At 34.5% G+C, this 22,164-nt stretch overlaps 1 protein-coding gene across 5 annotated transcripts in view; it reads left to right on the top strand.

The window, feature by feature from the left end:
• The window catches only part of LOC121379838 (myelin expression factor 2-like), a 38,890-nt gene extending 20,875 nt beyond the window's left edge, over positions 1 to 18,015 (top strand). For 2 of the 5 annotated variants that reach the window (XM_041508493.1, XM_041508508.1), the window contains one exon: positions 666 to 1,320. In XM_041508493.1, coding sequence (XP_041364427.1) covers positions 666 to 727 — 62 coding nt within the window. In that variant the 3' untranslated portion in view covers positions 728 to 1,320. Of the gene's footprint in view, positions 1 to 665; positions 1,321 to 3,849; positions 6,883 to 7,395; positions 7,423 to 8,457; positions 8,522 to 8,707; positions 8,749 to 17,298 lie in introns of those variants that run through there. The other 3 variants (XR_005958852.1, XR_005958851.1, XR_005958850.1) reach the window with 3 other exon arrangements.
• Positions 18,016 to 22,164: the final 4,149 nt, after the last annotated feature.

The raw sequence follows: 22,164 nt of genomic DNA on the forward strand, positions 1-22,164 counted from the left end.
GTGGGCCCAATGGGCTATTTCTCATTCCAGTCAGTGTACCACGACTGGCATATCAGAGGCTGTGGTATGTGTTATTCTGTCTGTGGGATGGTGCATGTAGAAAATCCTTCTCAACTAATGGAAATATATAGCGAATTTCATCTCTTAAGACTGTGTGAAAAATTACCAAATGTTTGACATCCAATAGCTGATGATTTATAATAATAAATCAATATGCTCAAGTGGTGTTGTTAAACAAAAGAAACTTTTAACTTTAAATATCGTATTGATGATAAAAAAAAAAAAGTATTTAAGTGATATGGGTTTTTCAGCTGTTTGTCTGATTTCAAGTTGTGTGGCATTTTTTATTCTTTCTTTCTTTTTTATATACAATAGTTTTCACAAATTACATTTATTTTAATATGCCAGATGTTATAGTCTTTTAAAGGTGATTTTAGTTTTTTAGTTTCAAATGGGCATCGCATCTGATAATTTTATTTTTATTTTTCATTCAGTCCTATTGATTGGTGGGACTTGTACCATGACTACAGGTCTTATCTGGCCTAACGGTTGCACACACGGTAACACAGTCGATAAAACCATGCGTACATTTCTTTGTCGTACATTTGACCGCTGACCATGTGTCCATTTTCGTTGCCCGTACATTTTCCTTAGCTTGCTTTCAGCTGTGATGAACCGCGCTCGAATGGAGAGTCGCGAGATTCTGGTGCGCCCGTACCGCAACTGAACTACTGCACCGACAGATAGACGGACGGTCGGACAGAGATGTGTATGTACCCATGATGGGCTTGCATAGTAACAAGTTTTTACATCATTTTTATCATTAGCGACTCGGCACTGAGCCAGCGGGAATTCATTTTGTTATGTCACCCATCGTCTTTAAAAAAGATTGTTCTGTGTTTTTTTTCTGATGTTGATTCTGTGGTGGACTGGTAGCTTTTCGATGACCTCTGCTGATCTGTCAGGATGTCTCAATAACGACAGTTACTCTCGGCTGTAGATTGTTCAATGATGTTGCTGGTTATCGGACCTTTTTAAAAAAGAAAAAAGAAAGAAGAAGATATTTGGTACTATAGTGTTCTATAATTGTTTTAGTTAGTGTTTTTCTCATTACTAAGGTAATTATTGTGACTTCTGTTTTTAATGTATTGATTTTATGATGACTGGGAAAGTCAATTTTGGGGTAGAAATGTGCTTTGGTTACCTCTGGGTACTGTGTTTTAAGCTTGTCATTTGGTTAGGTGTTCATAATCAAAAGTCTTTGCTCATGTATTGTGTTCTTGTCTTAATAAATATGTGCCATTAATGGTGAGATATCTAGTGACGGGTTTTCTGTGCTTTGTTTTAAAAAAAATGTTATCCTTAAATTTTAGAGGATCATTGTAAAGGGTGTAAATAGGCATTAGTGTGAAGAAAGAAAAACCAGAACGGAAAAAAGACAGATGCTATTAAATGGTTTTGTTCATGTCTGAATTGGTGCAGAGTAACCTATGTGTTGGTAGCTGGTGTCTCTCTTACTCTGTAGACCAAGTGTTGTGGCTACTGTTTACACGAACACCAAGAGCCAAATTATGGCGCAGGACTACCTGTGTAAATGAGAAATGGTGTGGGTACAAGATTAACATATTGGACCTCTCCAAGATCCCCTTGTACCGTTGAATACTTTTTCCGATGGATTCCTCCGTGGAGTTGGATCAAAATGTTCAAGGGTGTTTGTGATCCCTAGATGGAAGACATGGCTTTATCCAGGCGTTCTGTGGCACTAAAAATTCCCAGTATATACATATAAAGGGTTCGCACAGGCTTCGAAAAGGCCTTGAAATTGAAAATAGCCTTCATATTTGTAGTCTGGTCTTGAAAAGCCCTTGAATATAAAAAGAGTAATCGTATATAGTGACGTTTGTTGGGTTTTTTTTAAAAAGTGAAATTATTAATTTTTTATGAAATCCACAATTGAACAGCTCCTGGCAATGTAAAATTTACTTTAAAAATGGCAATTGAATTTATGTTGCACAGTATGAAATAAAGAGTTATTTCCCTTTGACAGTCGGTAATTTCCATACTGTAACATGTCAAGAGCCTGAATACAAATTGCGGAAACTCAAGAAGCCAGTTTATATTTATATATATATATATATATATATATATTATAATGCATGTTTTGCTGTAGATAGCCTTGAAAATGATTTTGGCAGCCTTGAAAAGGCCTTGAATTTCATAGGTGAATGGCTGTATGAACCATGGTATATTTAATTATGTCAGTTCTAATAAATTTAGTTAACAGTGGTGTACAGCATCATTCAGTGGCCTGAAAAAAATACCCATAGTATGATTAACTCGAGCTAATTTTCACAGTCCTGTTAGACATTTGAAAATTGATTAGCAATTACTGTTTAGTGTTTTAAAATTGTGTAGTAATCTCTGAAACCTGCATAGCGAATCACAGCACGATACTGAACAAAACGTTCTCTGCTACTTCGCTTTCCATGCAGTAATGAATGTCTTGCTGGGTAGATATCAGTTGACATTTATCTTCTTTTTTTTTTTTTATAAAATAAGAAAAGAGGTGGTCTCCTCTGTTGAGAAATTATTGGGGGGCAAAACTCCTGTGTCGTATTACGTATAAATAATTTTGAAAATAATAATAGGACCAGCATTTACAGATCTCACTAAAAGATTAGTGGTTATTGGCAAGCACATTTTTGTGTTTTAATAACCTGCTGTGCTTCATTCATCAGTAGCGTAGCCCAGTGGTAAAGCGCTCATATGATACTTGGTTGGATTGGGATCGAGCCCCATCAGTGGGCCCATTGGGCTATTTCTCGTTCCAGCCAGTGCACCATAACTGGTATATCAAAGGCTGTGGTATGTGCTATCCTGATTGTGGGATGATGCATACAAAAGATTACTTGTTACCAATGGAAAAATGTAACAGGTTTCCTCTCTAAGACCATGTAAACATTACCAAATGTTTGACGTCAAATAGCTGATGATTAATAAATCAGTGTGCTCTAGTGGTGTCGTTGAACAAAATAAACTTCAGTAATGCGTGTGGGGATTTGAAACATGGCTGTGCTTGCCACAAGCTACGATCATTTGGTATGTTATCACTGCTTCCCAATTTCGTCTTGTTTACGTCTTGTTTATTAAAGTTGTAACTTTAAAGTTATCTTTGTCTGAACATTAATTAGATAGGCCGCATACAAAGTTTTATTGATTGATTGCACTATTGTCATTTTGGAGGTTGTGTTGAAATGGGAATGGTTGTGGTTGAAGAATTTATTATTTTTATAATATTAATTGTTCAGCTAAACATATAGTACACTAAACCAAAAAAGGTTTACCAAAAATTAATTGTAATAACTTTACTTCTTAATCCTCCATAAAAAAAAGTATGTGTTTATAAGACATGTTTCAAGTTTATTTGATGTAAAGTAATAACATGTTTTCATAATAGTGCTAAATGTCTTGGTTGGTGTAGCATTTCGTGTTTAGTTCCTGACAAACAAGATATTTTAGCAGGCTTGTGTTAAAAAACAAACAAAATCAAACTGGCAATTGTAGCATTTCATTGGTTATTGTCCTGACTACTTCTCTTTGTTCAGATATTAAATTGATAGTAAGCAAGCTGTCTCCTAGAAACACCTTACATAAAATAACTGATTTTATTTCTTGTTAATATTGACAGTCATGAATTGGATATGTTTGTAGCTTTGGAGGGGGGGGGGGGGAACCCTCTGGATATTTAAGCCTTCCCGTCCTTTCTCTTAGATGAAAAGCTCAAAGGTTGTTTTCATCTCTTGATTGCACCTGAAACATGTTTTTGTTTTTAAGTGTTGTTGTTTTTAGATAATGTACATTGTGTGGTGTTTTGGAAGACAATTTTCAACGTCCGATACACATTCTATGATGCAGTGAGTGTTGAACAGTGCATATATTTATGTTCATCGAGATCAGAGATGACTGTTTTACAGTTTTTTCCAACTGAAGACCCCGCTGCTGATTGAAGGTGGACAATTGGTGGAAAATTAGAATTCGTAGCCGTTCATAACAACATGGACTACATTACCTGTGGGTTTGCCTCGTGTGTTAAATACAAACACAGTGCTTATTTTCTTAATAAATTAAAGTTTCTTAATTTCATTTCATTTCAACTTATTTTATTGATAATATCTAAGTACGGTTCAAGCACCCTTTCCTGGGCACACACTTCAGCTATGTGGACTGTCTTGTGGGTTTGTGAGATAGAAATCAGTGTAGTGACCGTACTCCTACCCACAGAGTCATTAAACTCACCCTGGGTGGGAGCCGTTGCCGGAATATGAACCCAGTACCTACCAGCTTTTAAGTCGGATGACTTAAGCACTACACCACCGAGGCCAGTCATTTCTTAGTACTGTTTAATGGTTTCATAGTGAAAGCAAAGCAGAGAGTGTGTTTCAGCACGCACCAGGAAGATGAGCTCTGTGTACGTTTGATGTTCATCAAGGTTACTAGCTCTATGCATGTGGTACAGTGGTGCACATGAATAGGCGCAGGGGCTCCCATTTTTGAAAGGCGGGGCTGGAGGCAGGCTGATTTTTGCCTGAATCTGGATAACAACATTTATTCATGTTAGTAGTATTGCCAAACAGCTATTTACGGTTTCAAACAAATAACTACATATTTTGAAATGGATTACAACCTGTATTGTGGGTGGAATGATGGAAGTACTTGGTGAAAAGGTTTCAGGCAAGCTTATTTTAACCAAATATCAGCATTTTATTTGTTTTGTTTTTTGCCTGAAAATTGAGGATTTGCCACAGTTCAGGATAGAGTTGGGGGAGAGTTGTTCTGTTCCATCCACCCCACACCCCTGTCTCAAACACTTATGTGCACATGACAAATGTTTTGTGCATTTTTAGTAAGGAGACTGCATAATATAATGTTTAAATACAAGTGCATTTGGCTGTTAGAATGTGTGGACCAGTGAGAGGGGAAGACATGACCAAATAATAGTATCGGGGACAAAAATCACAGTCGCAAGGAGGTGCTAAGCTAGCATATGTGTCTTGTATAAGCGATAATACCTTAAAATATGTCATGTGCATAGAAACGGGCCAGATTGATTTGAATTTTTAATATTCGAATAAGAGATTTCATTGTGTCATTGTTCATTTCTCATGTTTTTCAATTGCAGTGTTTACTCCTTAGCGTTTCACTGCAGTATTGTTTTCTAACTTAAAAGTTTGAGATCAGTTTAACAAATGATGTTTTCTTTTCATTTTTGTTGTACGTCCAAGTACTTAGACGTGGCATGGAATGAACTGGTTTTCCTTTTAATGGTTGCCTTTAGAATCGGATCACTGACCATGGAGCCTGCAAGATGTTCAGTGTCCATGGCCGTTGGCTGGTGCACAGTTTGTCACCATGGATGGCAAGCGGCAAACCTGGTTTTGGTCTCAACCACTGTTTTTATGAAGGATTTGACTTGAGTTATATAACAATCTCTGACATGTTGCAGAGATTGTGTTTTCTAATTTTATGAAAGTAACAAGTCAGCTTATTAATATATAATATATATAATTATTTAATTATCAGAATATCTGCGGGTTTTCAGTTGTAACATCTGTTGCAAATTTGTTTGAAAATTGACATTTGTTCCAATATGGTTTTCAAGTGTTTATTTTCGAAATCTGTCATGTTAAATATTGAAGATTGTAAACTTGTAACGGTTGGTTTTTCATTGTTTCGACAGAATGGGATGCATTTTTAATATGCTGACTGTTAAGGAAAATGTTTTCTGCTTTCGTTGTTGGTATATATAATATATATATTTTTTTATTATTTTTTAATTCAAGTGTCTTCAAATTTTAACAAGACTGGTTTTTTTCTTTTTGTTTTGGTTTTTTGAGGTTACCAAGGAAGGTCATGTATTAATATTTTTATTGTAATTTGTTTAAGCTAAACTATTTTTTGAACAGAAAGTTTTATTGTGAAGGCTGTCGTTATTTGTTCATCTTTGTTTTCTTAAGATTCAGTATTTTCTGAGTGTTGGTATGCATTTATTACCTGTTAACCTTCTTTTGTTTTAATATATATAAAGTTGCAAATGTGTGTTTTAATGTCTTCATTGAAGATGGCAGTTTATGCAGAGGAAAACTTCACATATGTAAGTGCCTATTGGCTGTGGTTTTTGAGGGGGAAAGCACAATGTTATCTGGAGGTTTCATTTCTAATTTATTGATTTTTAATATTTCAGGGTATGTATTTGTCTTAACATATTGGCTAGTTGTATATATGTAGTGTTATTTAATTTTTAAGCTTGACTGGTACTGAAATTATTTTGTGTTGTGCACTTATCCAATTGTTTTTCTATTGTGTTTGGTATTGCAATCACCGTTCGACCTCTACAACACGGCATTGGAGTGTGTGGTAGGCGCTTTCTCGAATGCACCTCCTTTTGGATCATCAAGTTTGAGGTCTTGGAACTTGGGAAGAGAACAAATACCAGTGTCACAATTTGTGGTTTGATCGATGTGGTGGAAACTGTTGTTACAAAAAAAGAAAGAAAAAAAAAGAGGAGTCTTTTTAAAATTTGCAGTATTCTTGTAACAGTTTGCAAACAGTATTGTTGATGGTCACATTTTCAATGGGGTGTTTGCTGAAGAAAACCGTTTGAAGAAATACTGTGTTATTGTCACTAATGTATTGAGCACAGCCAACATTGGTGCAAGTTGATATTCATGGATGCATGGCAGGAAAAACATGGTTTGATTGGCTGAAGGCATGGAATTTCAACTGATTTCGTGCTCCACTGGTTTGAAAGGGGACGGCAGTTAGGTATTTTGGTCCAGGAAGATCGTTTTGCTTGTATCAAAGTTGGTCGATCTTTCGTTGGAGGTAATGCGTTTGCTTTTTTGTGTGCAAATTTTGCTTTTGTCTGTTGTGTTTTGAGGGCATTTTGGGTGTAACTTTATGAAATTCCAGAACTTGTAACCAGTTTCTTGTTAGTATTGTTAAACATCTTCAGTGCAATTTGTAATGCGGAAAAGCAATGCAATTATCAACATATTACGTGTTCTGAAAATAGATGTTTTGGAAGGTTAATCTGCAATGTTAAATGGTATTTATTTTGGAACTGTTTCAGAATACTTTGATGTTGAAAGATACAAGTGTGATCATCTTGATTGTTTTAATTTATACTTTTAATATCTTAATCACCGCCTGTTCTTTCAATAATTAACTTAAATTTATGTACCTATACCTCTGTATTCCATTCGTTCAGCAAGTCAGGTTTTATACAAGTAAGAAACTACACGTTGAGATATTTTTAGTATGTTAATGAAAACTTATTTTAGTATGTTGTCTTGATACTGCTTGTGTAGTAAATGTTATTTTTCCTCTCACTTTCAGAAAGAATCCTGATTGCAGTGAAATGAGGTAAATATATTTAACAATGTTAAGAATATTTCCTGTTATTTTTTAATTATTTAAAATAGATCCGCATTGTTTTCCTTCCTTCCCCTGACACGCCATTCTTCAATGTCCTTTTGATGCTGTTACTAAGGTCGACGACAGTCTCTCTTCGCACCCTTGTTTTGGCTTTGTACACAATAAATATAACATATCCCACAGTAATTTTGTGATGTGATATATTTGACAAAAGGTACTTTTTATTTCTTTCATATTTTTAAACTTAAACTTAATATTTTGGCCAAAATTAAAAAAAAAAAAAAAAAAAAAAATCTTACCAACCTGAAAACAATGTCTGCTCGTTATTGAATTTTGACAGGTGTCTAGGTTAGTAGACCAGTTTTATTTTAAAGTTTGCAAAGCATTGTAATAATACAACATTTTGAATTTGAATGACGTCAGTATTCCAATGACATCACTTGGCATCGCCTTGCAATAACAATAAACTGGTTATGTGATGTTTCCGTTTTAACAATGCTGGAAAAATTCCAGTGCAAAATTGCTGTTGAAGTTTTGTTTGTTTGAACATTAATAATGCACTTGAATGTGTTTGAAGAAAATCTTGTAATTAATTTTTTTTCCTATTTACTAAATATGAATTTCAAGTGAATTAAGTGAGGTATGTTATATTTATTGCATACAAATCCAAAACAAGGGTGCAAAAAGTGACTGTCGTCAACATTAGTCACACAAATGTATTAAATCTACATTAACACAAAACATTTTGCTTTCTCCACTTTTTACAGATGTAAAGTACTATCAGGTTTTAAGCTGCATCCAAATTTGGTCGCAAAGTCTGTAGCCAAATTAATGTTTGAATTAGTCAAAAAGGCCATAGATCTATTAAGGCCACTACTTAGGGGCTCGCAATTTTCGAATGAGCTACTTTGTTGAATCCATCTTGTATGGGGTCAATTTTTTGTTTAATGAAAACTGTTGTAATTGCAAGGTACAACATAAACATATGTTTTATTGTTTTACTTTCATGGGTTTTTTTTTTAGGTTTTCTGTGAACTGTTTGTGATAGGTCCCCTTTGGATGAGAAGCTAGAGATATTGGATTGTGGGTAAGTTTTAGCTATAGTGGGTGATGAGTTTTTTATACTCCCTGAATGTTTTCCCCACCACCCCTGTCTTCCGGACCTGTTTCTACTCTTGAATTCAAACATTGTAATATCCATTTCCAGATTTTAGCAACATACAAGCAGTGCTCATACTCAAACTGTGTAATAGCCTGCTTTTTTGTCTTTTAGATTCCTTTAAAACAAAAGCCTTCAGCTACAGCCAGATTCAGGTAATGTAAAAGCCCATTTCTACTCCCAAATTTATGAAAATAAAAAATTATAAACAAATTCATGAAATTAAAAGTACGTTACTACACTGGGATTAAAGGTGTTTCAACACTCAAATTCAGGAAATTAAAAGTACGTTACTACACTCAAAGTCATGGGATTAAAAGTGTTTCAACACTCCAATTTATGGAATTAAAAGAACGTTCTAATTCTACTCTTAAATTATGTTTACAATTTAAATACATGTTTCTACTCCCATATTCCTCTAATTTAAAGGACTGGTTCTGTTGTATTCCTGCAATTTAGAGACTTTCTTTTACCTTCAATTTCAAAGCAATGACTTGTATTCTGTACTGATGAACTAAAAGGTCTGTATTTAGTAGCAGAGTTCAGGGTAAAAACCTGCTTGTCCTAAATTAACTTGCAGAGGCCTGTTACTCAATACCGACAGTCTGTTCCTGGCTTACACTTGCATTATAGGCATTGAACAAATGGTTAATGCAATGTGTTCAACCACCAATAAACTGGGTCTGTCTTTCGGTTGTCTGAATGAAAACTCAAGTGTACTATTCATTTTGAACAAACATTACAAACAAAAAACAACCCACAAATGATATTTCAGTATTTTGTCTTTTGTTTCAGTGGTAACAAATATTTTTTTTACAATAAACCTACCAAAGAAAAATTAGAACTAAATTCATTATCTAATTAATTACAATTTAATTTGTAGTTTTTAAAATTTTTTTTAATTATTAAACAAAATAATGATGTCAAAATAAGAAAATTGATGCTTCCAGTTTAGTTCTCACTATACGTCTCAACTTGTCAGTTGATGTAACATGGCTAGCAGGTTACTGGAAGCTATGCCATACTTCACATTTATGGCTAAACCTGGAAATAAATTTGTACTTTCTAATCAAAACAAATACTATTTATCTTAATTTGACTAATAACCTTTTTTTCTCCTCAAATGCCCTATCATTTATTTCTCTATACATAACAACATTTTACCCATATGTTGATTAAACTGGAGCTTATGGTTTCTAGGACTTAATTTTATCTCCCCAGTGAGAGAAATTCAGATATTTAGTTATATTTAAGTTTACATCTTGGAGAAAAACGTTACTTCTCACACATATACATGTAATGTATGATAGATGTACCGTGGTAATTGCCAGACGTACTGTAATTGTAATTGCCAGACGTATTGTAATTGTAATTGCCAGACGTACTGTAATTGCCAGATGTACTGTAATTGTAATTGTCAGACGTACTGTAATTGTAATTGCCAGACGTATTGTAATTGTAATTGCCAGACGTACTGTAATTGCCAGATGTACTGTAATTGTAATTGTCAGACGTACTGTAATTGCCAGACGTATTGTAATTGTAATTGCCAGACGTACTGTAATTGCCAGACGTACTGTAATTGTAATTGCCAGACGTATTGTAATTGTAATTGCCAGACGTACTGTAATTGCCAGATGTACTGTAATTGTAATTGTCAGACGTTCTGTAATTGTAATTGCCAGACGTACTGTAATTGTAATTGTCAGACGTTCTGTAATTGTAATTGCCAGACGTACTGCAATTGTAATTGCCAGACGTACTGCAATTGTAATTGCCAGACGTACTGCAATTGTAATTGCCAGACGTACTGCAATTGTAATTGCCAGACCTACTGTAATTGTAATTGACGCCTCCGTATGACGAGTTAACCATGCCCACCGTGACACGTGATGCAAGGTTAGACAAACTTTCAATAATGGCTGCCAATTCGCATAGGTCGATAGCAAAATCAACTGATCTGCTGATTACGTTTTTGCCTTAATTTATTTACAAATATCGTTATTTAAATAAAAAGCTGACAAGAGGAGACATTCAAGTATTTCACTACATTTACGATTTACGATGACAACGTGATTTAAATCGACAAAACCATTTTTACTTCAGTAAATTTTATCGAAGCACAAGAACCCGGAAGTGAACATTTAAAACATCCTATGCTCGTTTTTCTTGTCAGAACTGATAAATTAAAATGTCTTGTTTGCTTCTTTTTTTTTCTTCTTAATTTTTGTTGTTGTTGTTCGACTTTTATATTAATGGAATCCCGATATGCCGAGGAACAAGAGAATAGAATGCGCGGCGACGACCCGGCCTCGACCCGTTTAAAACCGTGGCGTCTTTATTTTTGGTTGCGTTAAATATTTTGTTTAAAAAAACTAAAGGGAGGGACGTGAGCAGTAACATTAAAATACAAGGAGAGTGAATGCTATCAGTGTACCATAATTTTATGCACAAAAGGTTACAAAACTATAGCAGGATAGTCGCCTGTGCCAAAATTATGCAGGCAGTGGTTTAGATTGTTGGATTGAGATATTTATGGGGGTGTGTTCTTACATAGCTGCACTGCTTGAATCAACTGATATACGGCACGTGCCCTATTTATGAAACTAAAGCCATACACGAAATTAAAAAAAAAAAAATTAAAATCAAAAATTAAAATCACAACTGGCGTAGCCAGAGGGTGGGTTGGTGGGGACCACATCTTTGGCCTTCCAGTTATGTATACTGACATATTGGCCCGTCTCCGTTCTGACAAGACATATTAGGGCTGTTTACGTTTGGGTGCCCCATCCCTTCTTTATAAAATCAGGCTGTCCAGCACACACTTTTAAAAAAGTTGGACACAATTAGGAATGAAAATATAGAAAATGTAGGACAAAAGTAGGAATGAAACAGTATGTAGCGACATTATTCATGCTCAAAACATCTTTTTATGTGGTACTTAGTTTGAACATGTATTTTGTGTTCTATCAAAAATAATGTGAATCTTATACAACGGTCACGTTATACAGTCATTTCAAATTACTGTACACTATATTAATCAATATACATATTTACATGCATAGGAATGCTGATGCACAGTAAAACAGTTAACATGATTAATTTAAGTTTTCCATAATGTATTATAGATTCTGAAGTCATACATACACATTGTACATTATAATCATGTTAATCATTGGAAAATATGTTGGCTTTGAGGGTGTAATTTTAATATGTTGAGATTATATGGTGCCACAAATTGGGAGATAGATACATCTTGCTGCCAAGAAAAATTAAAATAATTCCCATAACTGATGACTTTTATAATAACACAAGGAATATGCACACTTTAACAGCACAACCCGCCCATTAGTTATCCTACTGTCACACAAAATGTACTCACAAAGCTTTATCTGTTCTAGAGGCATAGGCAGATAAAAAATAGTAATAAATATTATAAGACAACCCATGCCTACAGAACAATAATAATAATACAAAATAAAAATTTAATAGAAAATTTTTATTTACTAGTATATATATATATATATAAAAAAAGGGCAAAATTATACATAAAACTAAACCACAAATTGCAGTTCGCACAATTTGTTTAATATTTATTATGAGAATACTTCCTAACATTTTCTTTTTTCTCAAAGAGAGGGTCTTTACATATTAATCCCCATGCAATCTGGTACAGGTAAATATATTTATTCAAAAATGTATCTTTCTGTGACATCCATCTCCAAATCCTCGAAACTTGTACAGTCAACTGAGCAATTAAGATTACCATTTGATGGGTGGTGTCAAACTGAATCCCAAGTCTTGGAAGTCTGAATTACTCCTTAGTAGCAATATGTCAAACATAAAAAAAAAGAAAAAAAACATTTTTTTTTTTATTAAATGAAATTGTTGAAAGTGTTTCATTTTCAGCAGCAATTTCACCCCCTGCCCTGCCCCAGTTTTTCTTTCACATATCAGTTGAATATTTCTATCATTCTGTTATCAATATCAAGATGCAATGTAATTTGTTTAATAGTTTGTCTTCAGAATCTCATTTTCGACATCTAATCAATGACTCCACATCCATTGGTCCAGTTGCTGAAATATATAAAAACAAACATGTTAAATATTTCACATCCATTTGAAGAAGTATATTAGTCTGTAACTTAATTACCAGGGCTCGCGCTGTCGGTAGCCAAATTAGCCATCGGCTAATTTAAAAAAAAAATGGCTAATAAAATATGCAAGTGGCTAAAATTTTGCCTAAGCCATGTTCTGTCTTCTGGTGTGAACAAACGGTTACATAATCTATCCGACACCTCAAACATTCAATTAGCGTAATGGCGATCTCGCGACCGGTAACGAGAAACGGTGTCATGCATAGGCCTTATAATGTTTGCTTATTTTAATAATTACGGTTATTAATTTTAACGGCATGCATTCAACATGTATGACAGCAATGTCTGGAAGATCTGTAATTTGTTATTTTTACTTTGTCAAATCTTTGAACCAAAGTAATAAAAATAGACCGACAATGCGTGTCAATTTAAATACACATGCCAGTTCAGGGCCAAAAGACATGTAGGCCATCTCAAGGGCTGTGTTCAGCCAGACCGAGTGAAAACAAAACGTTCGTTAGACTGGTCTGTGCGCTTCACGTTAAACCAAATGGACACGACGAACACCAATCAAATAGTTCGCGAACGTTAGGAAGAACATTCGTTGGCTGAACTGAGGACAGCTCTCGGTGCGAATATACGTCACGCTTCAGAGTCAGCTGACACCCACGTGTCAAGAGACATCGTTGCGGACATTAAACAATACGATTACGCAAAAGTAAATCTTGATGCAAAGTTGTAGAAAAACAATAGTTATTCGCATCAATGAATACCTAACTGCAGTTTTTGTTTATTTCGTACTCATGGTCGAGAGCACGCATGCAGATCGCGATCGCCGGAAATGAACATGCAGTATTTAAATTATACAAATTGCAGTTAAATGTACACTGAATAAAATTAGTTTACAATAATCATATTTGTTATATAATTTTAGATATAAATTTGTAAGACGGTGAGGTGACATTTAATAAGTTAGCTGAATTTTAAAAAGACCGTAAATATTAATTTTATTAAAGGATTTGTTTTGGGGGGTTTTTGGGGGCTTTTTTAATAAATTGAGTATACTTTGGTGAAGTCGGCATTCTTAGCCGAGGTATTTTATAAGCAGAAATCACAACAAGCATTTAACACGATGCTGAAATCAACAGCAACAACATGGCACAAATTATGAAATCGTTTGGGGTGGGGAATTGATGGGTCACTTAAAAAAACACCAAAAAAACCCCTAACTTATTTAAACTAACATAAAGATTGCTATTTAAAGAAATAATGAGTTCTATATATAAAAAAAAAGCTCTCAAATTTTTATTTGGGAAAAAAGGAAGAAAGAAAAAACACCACCATGCATAAACATCCACCCACCCCCATATCTCTGTATGCTTGTTAATTTAATGTCATAGGCCTTAGAAGTGTGGGTGGGTGTATGGGGTACTGGCTTCAAACTCTGAAGATATTGCTTAACCCCACCCCCGCTGAAAAAACTTGAAGTAATATATTAACTGCCCCTACCCCCACTGAAGTTTTGTTATTCCTATTTATTCCAGTTTGTACACAATTAGCTGAAAAAGATACATTTTCATATGCATATATAAATACTCTATACAGTACTGCGTAAACAAATTTGGCTAAAGCATTTTCAATATGGCTAATAAAAATTCCATTTGGCTAATATTTTGGCTACAGTTATTTTTGATCCAGGGTGAGCCCTGATTACATATCGTTGTATTAATTTAAAGTTTAATTTAATTTTATGAAAAAATTTTTTTAACAGGAAACAAAATCAATGTGACTAAACAAAGTATAAAATTAAAAAGTATTGCAGTAAATTAAGAAAAGTAGTGAACAATGTATTTAACTGATGATGTTATTTGATTTTTATTAGAAAGTTGCACAAAGCTACATATAAGATGACATGTGGAAGAAGAAAAATGCCTATGCTTTGCTAAAATTTGGGGTATAAAATAATGATGAAAAACAAAACTACTGTCTCCAACAGAAAATCATATTTAGGGTAGGTAATAAAAACAAAACAGATGTAAGTGCCTCATCTAGGTGGTTATGGGTTTGAAATGTTTTGAAATTAGGGTTAGGACATTACATTTCAAGCACATGACCATTTATAAACAGCAGTTCTTTTACTATCATTTATCTAAACATTAAAAAATATATCTATTAATTTCTAACCTCAGTAGCCTCTGGCAGAAACCATTACGTTAAAAATTCTAAGAATAACAATAAAGGAATAATAAAATGTCTTACCAGTATTTATTATAAATTACCCAAGATTGGTAATTGATCTGCTGTTAGGTGACGAATTGTTTTAATATATATTATGGTAAAATTGGGTTGTTTTAATTGAGGGGTGGGGTGGAGGGGTACTAATGGATAAGTTAAAGTTTGTTTTGTTTAAAGACACCACTAGAGCATACTGAATTATTAATCATCAGCTATTGGATTCTTTTTTAGCGAGATTCCTCGCCTCCACGTCATTTCTCCGTCTGACTATGTTGACCTGTTTTTTCGTGACTCGTATGACGGCCATTCTGCAGAACGCCACGTTTAGGCTCTACATGTCCGAGCCTGTCCTAGCAGCACTGGAAGATTGACCGCCCCACTCTAAGAAGAAATAGGAAGCGGGGTCGGCCCCTACTACTCTTTTCTAGACTTTATTTGCTTTATAGTGATACCATCTCGTATCCTCCGGAGTCGGGCCCGTCCGCACCACTATACCCTAGTCTGATACTCTCTCTCGTTCAGACGGATCCGGCTTCTCAAGATCTGTATTTCAGCACAGCACTACACCTTCAACGTCTATCGACTGTCAATCTAGGGGTTTTCTTGACGGGATGCAACCCATCTCGTCCCTATAAGCTGTGCACCCAAACGGCCGTAACGAGGCCACTCGCGTGGACATATCGATCGGACTTTAAACTTTTAGATCTGCATTCAAAAGTTTATGTCGAAATTACTCTCTTTTTTATTATTATTAAATAGTCCGATCCTCTCTTCTTTCTCTTATTTAATTTTGGACTGTCCTTCTAAAATGCTCCAAATTATATAAATATTCGGCCGAGCAGTCAATTCTTTTTATTTTTGGATTGTAACGTTGTTGTTTTTTTTGTTTTTTAATTTAATCTATTAACCTTTTTACTAATTGCTATTTTCAAAATTCTGCCCATTTTCAACTCTAACAGCATGCTTGTTAATACTATCACTAACCCTAAACCTAACTTAAGCCTACATTAACTGAATGCTGGAACGATCGGAAGTCTTGCCAAAACTTTTATTTTGGCCATTCGTCTGACTGTGTGCAGTTTAACGACGGATTCTTAACGACAATATATACATCGAAGACTGATTAAATGAGTCAGTAAATTCCATTACATTAGAGGGAAAGTGATTCTTAAACTCTTACCTTCGTAGAATTTATATATCAGTTGAATTTTGATGGATTTCGGCAAAACTTCACTTTCAATACCATGTGACGGTTTCGCAGGAAAACACTGATTTTAACGTCAGTCGTAGGCTCCGCATAGTTGTCATCGCTGTTAACACTTGTCAGCAGAAGTATATGTTTACTATGATTATAATTCAGTTGGAGGAGATAATTATTTTAACTAATTTTAATACTAACTATACAAAAACGTTACACATCGAAAAACATTATGTTGTCTAACCTAATGGCGTCCAAGCAAATTTGGGCCCGTGGTTTTTGAACCGCGAAACATGATTGGTCCAGCGTGGTTGTCAATCATGCCGTACAGAGGGGTCAATTGCCAGACATACTGTAATTGTAATTGCCAGATGTACTGTAATTGTAATTCGTACCTGGTCAGAGTTCGACAAATCTGCTAGCCCGATGCCCAGGGCTAGTGCTTTTTAACACAGGGCTAGTGACAAATGCAAAACCAGTAGCCCGATGGGCTAGTGGCTTTACCCCCCTCCCCCTAAAAGACACGCTAGCTCGTTTTTCCTCCACTGACGTATGTTTGATAAATGTTATTCTGATATTGGTCATCACATATCAGCAAATCGATAAGTATATACATGTTCAACTTAACTCGATTTCTACAAAATGCAGTATCAGACCCTGGTTTTACTGTATTCCTGCAATTTAGAGGCGGTCTTTTACTTTCACTTTCAAAGCAATGGCTTGTATTGTGGACTGATAAACTATAAATGCCTGCATTTAGTAGTTCAGGGTAAAAACCTGCTTGTCCTAAATTAACTCGCAGAGGCCTGTTACTCAATACCGACAGTCTGTTCTTGGCTTACACTTGCATTATAGGAATCTGTAATGGCATTGGACAAATGGTTAATGCACTCACCTGATGTGCAAAAAGTCTAGGATCAATCCTCGTCGGTGGGCCCATTGGGCTATTTCTTGTTTCCACAAAAATGAGGTATGTACTATTCTGTCTATGGATTGGTGCATATCAAAGATCCATTGCTGGTAATAAAAAAGATTAACTCTTAGAATGGCAGAAGTTGGTTTCCTTTCTCATTATCTGTGTGGTCCTTAACAGTCAGCATGTTTGATGCCATATAACTAAATATTGCCTTTGAGTGCATCATTAAAATAAGTGATGGTTTGCTCTTCTTTCACAGGTCACAGGATGGAACTGACAAGGAGGTCTGCCGTGTCATGAAGTACACCGTTGAGAGGAGATACATTCTTATTCTGGGACTAGAGGCGCTGTGGACTAGTGTTCCCATGACGACATGGAGGGATGGTTTAGTAGATGGGCGTACAGTGCCTGCAGATAGCGTTGTGATAAACAGAATCGGTCTACAGTGCAATCATCATTAACTGTCATTGTGATGGTGGTGATGGACATAAGATAGATGCCAGGGAATTGTGGATTCCTGCATAGACTTGTGGTTGTTGTAAGAATCAAGTGGACTGTATGTGATGCCAGGGAGTCACCAATGCCTGCGTGGACCATTGTGGTTGTTGAGAATAGATGGACTGTATGTGATGCCAGGGAGTTATGCATGTCTGCATGGACTGTTGTGGTTGTTATAACAATCAAATGGACTGTATGTGATGCTAGGAAGACAGATGTCTGTGTGGAGTGGTGTGGTTGTTATAAGAATTAAATGGACTCTTTGAAGTCAGAGAGTCATCAGTGTGGAATACAGTGTTGTGATTGTTATGAACATTAAATTGACTGCAGCATGGAAGGGACCAAGCCTCATGAATTTCCCATTCTTACCTTCACAAAATAAATTTGATATTTGTAGATGGCAATTTATTGAACAGGCTACAGAATTATACACTTACTATCCATGTGCTGAGGTGCATTAAACAAACATTCCAATCAACAAGTCTTTCCAGTCTTCTATTTAATAATTGTACATTTTGAATAAAAGTTTTAAAAAACATCCAGTGGCTGGGTGAAAAAGGTACAATAACTGCTCTTTATCCGTTTTTTTAAAAATTATATCGACATCATTTGTTTTGTTTTTTGAAGTTTATTCCAGTAAAAATAATTATCACATTTAAATTTGCTTAATACTCTGTTTTCTTTTTAATATTCGAGCCACTATCTAGTGGATGGGTCAAAAAGGTCTCTTTTTACTATAATTGCTCTTTTTTTTTTTTTTTTTTTTTCCACTTTTTACTTATTATATTGACATTATTGGTTGCCATTTTCTTATTGTTACCCAACATTTTTTTTGGGGGGAAGTGTTAAACATTTATTCAATACTCTAATAAAATAAAATGTCTATGCAGTTGTTTGCACTGGATATGGCATGGTGATGATTACTTATTATGCAGTACCCCACCCTTCTATAATCATAAATAAAACTCGTGACAAATTTATTATGAAAACTTGGTGTAATGACGATGACCATGTGGCCAACACTGGGGTTATATCAGGTCCTTACTATACAGAAGTAAAAAGAGTGTTCCCATTGAGTAAATTTAATAATGTGAAATCCAATTTTGACATAAAAAAATTGCTTAAAGAAAATGCTTCTTCACAAAAATGTGAAATAATGCTGTTTGGCGATTTTGTGTCAGTATGATGCCATCAGGAATGTGAAAGTAAATAACTGCTGCTTTTTTTTGACCAGAATAAGATCTTATTGTCCAGGATACAGGTCGAGAACAAACAAAATCAGTAATAATGTTCCAACAGTCAGTAATAAAATAGCATGAATTTTGTTGGGAGCAAATAGTCTTTATCAGTGATGCCAAAGTACATTACATTGAGCCTTTTTAAGGTTTAATCTCCCTTCTACCCCATATATTATAAAATCTTAGATCTGCAGCTGGTAAAAAATTTTTTAAATTATTGCCTATAATTATTTTATAAGGTGGGTAATTAGACCAAGTTGTAGTTACTGCTGCATTCTTTCTGAAAAAACAAACACAAAATTGAATAACGTTTTATTATCAAAGTAGAGTGGGTGTAGCTGTAGTTGACATCTGTAGACATTAATGTTGGTTTTATTGCTCTAAACAGTTTTACTGCAAATGATGAACAAGAAGATAGTTATACCCTAATTTATGACATGAATTGATTGTAATATGGAAATAAATGGTTCTTCGTACAAATATATTACATTATATAACCATAACCATTAAAAAAAACCCAATAAAACATCATCAGTTTGTCTATCCTTGTTATAAAGGTGGCCCCGTGTCCTTCAAAAAAAGAAACACCAAACAATAAAGGAGAAATTCTTTACTCAACAAGACATTTTTATTTAGGGTTATATGGTGTATGACATGTGGTTAAGACCGCACGGATAATGAGGGAGAAATCCACTGCCTCCCCATTATGAGCTACTCTTTTTCGATTAGCAGCAAATGATTTTTTATATGCACAGGCAGGATAGTACATACCACAGCGTTAGATAGAACAAGAAATGACCCAATGGGCCACCGACTTGGATCAATCTTAGATGACTGTTTATTTAATAAAATACAATACTCTGCCTTGCATCTTGAATCTTAATTGCTGGGGTGGGGCTCATAGTTACAGCTCTCGTCCACGGACTGATACCCACAAAATATTTATTTTTTTTATATATTATACAACAATCAAACCTACAACATTGACATTTTAACTAGAAATGGATAAAATATGAAATTATTGTGTTTGTGTAATTTTATATAAAAACTACAATTGCACTTTTTACAAGAAAGTTGCAACTTTCTAGACGACAAATGTCACAGATATACCAGAAGTACATAGCACTAAATTTTTGCATATTAATAGTAAAATATGGGGGGGGGGAGAGAGATTTAGGAAACCTTTTTCATATAACTACATTTGAAGATTATTATTTAAAGTCTCGAATTGCATATAAACAAATTGCACATAAACATACAGTAACTATGAGTATGGCAAATGAGTGATTCACAAAAAACTAATGTAACCTGTATGTATGTAAATTCTTCAACCACCAATAAACTGGGTCTGTCTTACTGTTTGAATGAAAACTCAAAGTGTACTATTCATTTTGAACAAACATTACCAAAAAAACCACACATGATATTTCAGTATTTTGTCTTGTTTCAGTGGTAATGAATTTTTTTTTTTTTTTTACAATAAACCTACCAAAGTAAAATTAGAACTAAATTCATTATCTAATTAATGACAATTTAATTTGTACTTTTTTTTTTTTTTTAAATAATTATTAAACAAGACATCAAAATAAAACAATTTGATGCTTCCAGTTTAGTTCTTACTATACGTCTCAATTTGTCAATTGATGTAACATGACTAGCAGGTTACTAGAAGCTATGCCATGCTTCATTTATGGCTAAACATAGAAATAAATTTGTACTTTCTAATCAAAACAAATACTATTTGACTAATAACCTTTTTTTCTCCTCAAATGCCCTATAATTTATTTCCCTATACGTAACAACATTTTACCCGTATGTTGATTAAACAGAAACGTATGGTTTCTTTCACTTAATTTTATCTCCCCAGTGAGGGAAATTCGTATATTTATGTTCAACAATATTATATTTAAGTTTACAACCATCTTGGAGAAAAACGTTACTTCTCACACATACATGTAAAATGTATGACAAATGTACCGTTGTAATTGCCAGATGTACTGTAATTGTAATTGCCAGACGTACTGTAATTGTAATTGCCAGACGTACTGTAATTGGAATTGCCAGACGTACTGTAATTGTAATTGCCAGACATACTGTAATTGCCAGATGTACTGTAATTGTAAGACATAAACGTAGCTACACCTTTTTTTATAATATCCATGTCCTACTCTCATACAGTTGCAATGTTCAAGTCCACTTCCACTTGTGGCTTATATTAATATCGTACGATTGTTATAATACTACTTGGCCAACCTAACATTATCTGCTAACAGTAACGGTAAGAATAATGAAAGTATCTCAACAATATTTGCACAAATATACAAACAATAGAAAATATGTAATTTTGTAATATATATCGCCAGTAACAAAAACATTTAAAATATATATTTATATATATTGTTTTACTAAACAAAAGGCACATTTGTAAAGGCGACGTGTCAACAAGCCCTTGTGGGAAATGATTATAAAAAGGTTTATAAAAAAGTTTTAAACACAAGTCAGAAATATACTAATACTTTGAAAATATTTCAGCCCTTGAAATTCATGACGGCAATCGGCAGTGCTGACGCAAAAGCTATAATTGTAAAACTCATCTGCAGTGGCAATTTAATGCTGTTGTAAAACTAATGGGGGAGGGGAGAGTTTTTTCCACTTGAAAATTCTTTGCCAATTCGAAATATCGAAGAAACTGGCTGGCTGAGTTTTTGCGAATGTTGCCATTCAGTATAATTCTGCAACGAAAATGTAAAAAAAAGAGAAGTAAAATCTCCCAAGAACTAGGGTCTCACTGAGAGATGTATAAGTGTCAACAGTGTTGTAAACAATGCAGTCCAAGCCAGGCCACTGATCTGACATGGCTTGGGAAGTTGAAGTTTAGGAAAAAAAAAAAAAATCTCTCTGGTCAGTTCCAAAATTGCATATTTCCAGAATCGATGCTTTTTTTTTTTTGAAAGCATGTATTGCACAGAAAAGTTGAGTATGTATGAATTAAGGGGCATATTTAAACTGAAATCGGGATGCACGTCCTAGTTCATGCGCGATGACCTTTCGGCTCCAAATGCAGTTTTACATCGTAGCAAGAAAAAGACTGGCAAAAATTTATGTCATTCATAAGGAAATAGACATATAAAATATTGATGTGCAAGGGTCAAAATCAAGACCAGAAGTTTATTTTGTTTGGCCTTATCCTAATGTTTGAAACCTAACCATGTATTCTGTTGATCGGCAGTTGGTCACAGAATGGGAAAACTGCTATCGATACCTGGAACTGTATTTATATGCCAAAGACTTGTTATTTTAATTTTAAAAGTGTGCCTTAGAAATAGCAAAAGGGAAAACTAAAAACACGCTAAATATTGTTGCTTGTTTTACAAACGTGTTTTGGAAAG

Source organism: Gigantopelta aegis, chromosome 2 (assembly GCF_016097555.1).
Source record: "Gigantopelta aegis isolate Gae_Host chromosome 2, Gae_host_genome, whole genome shotgun sequence".
Taxonomy (NCBI): domain Eukaryota; kingdom Metazoa; phylum Mollusca; class Gastropoda; order Neomphalida; family Peltospiridae; genus Gigantopelta; species Gigantopelta aegis.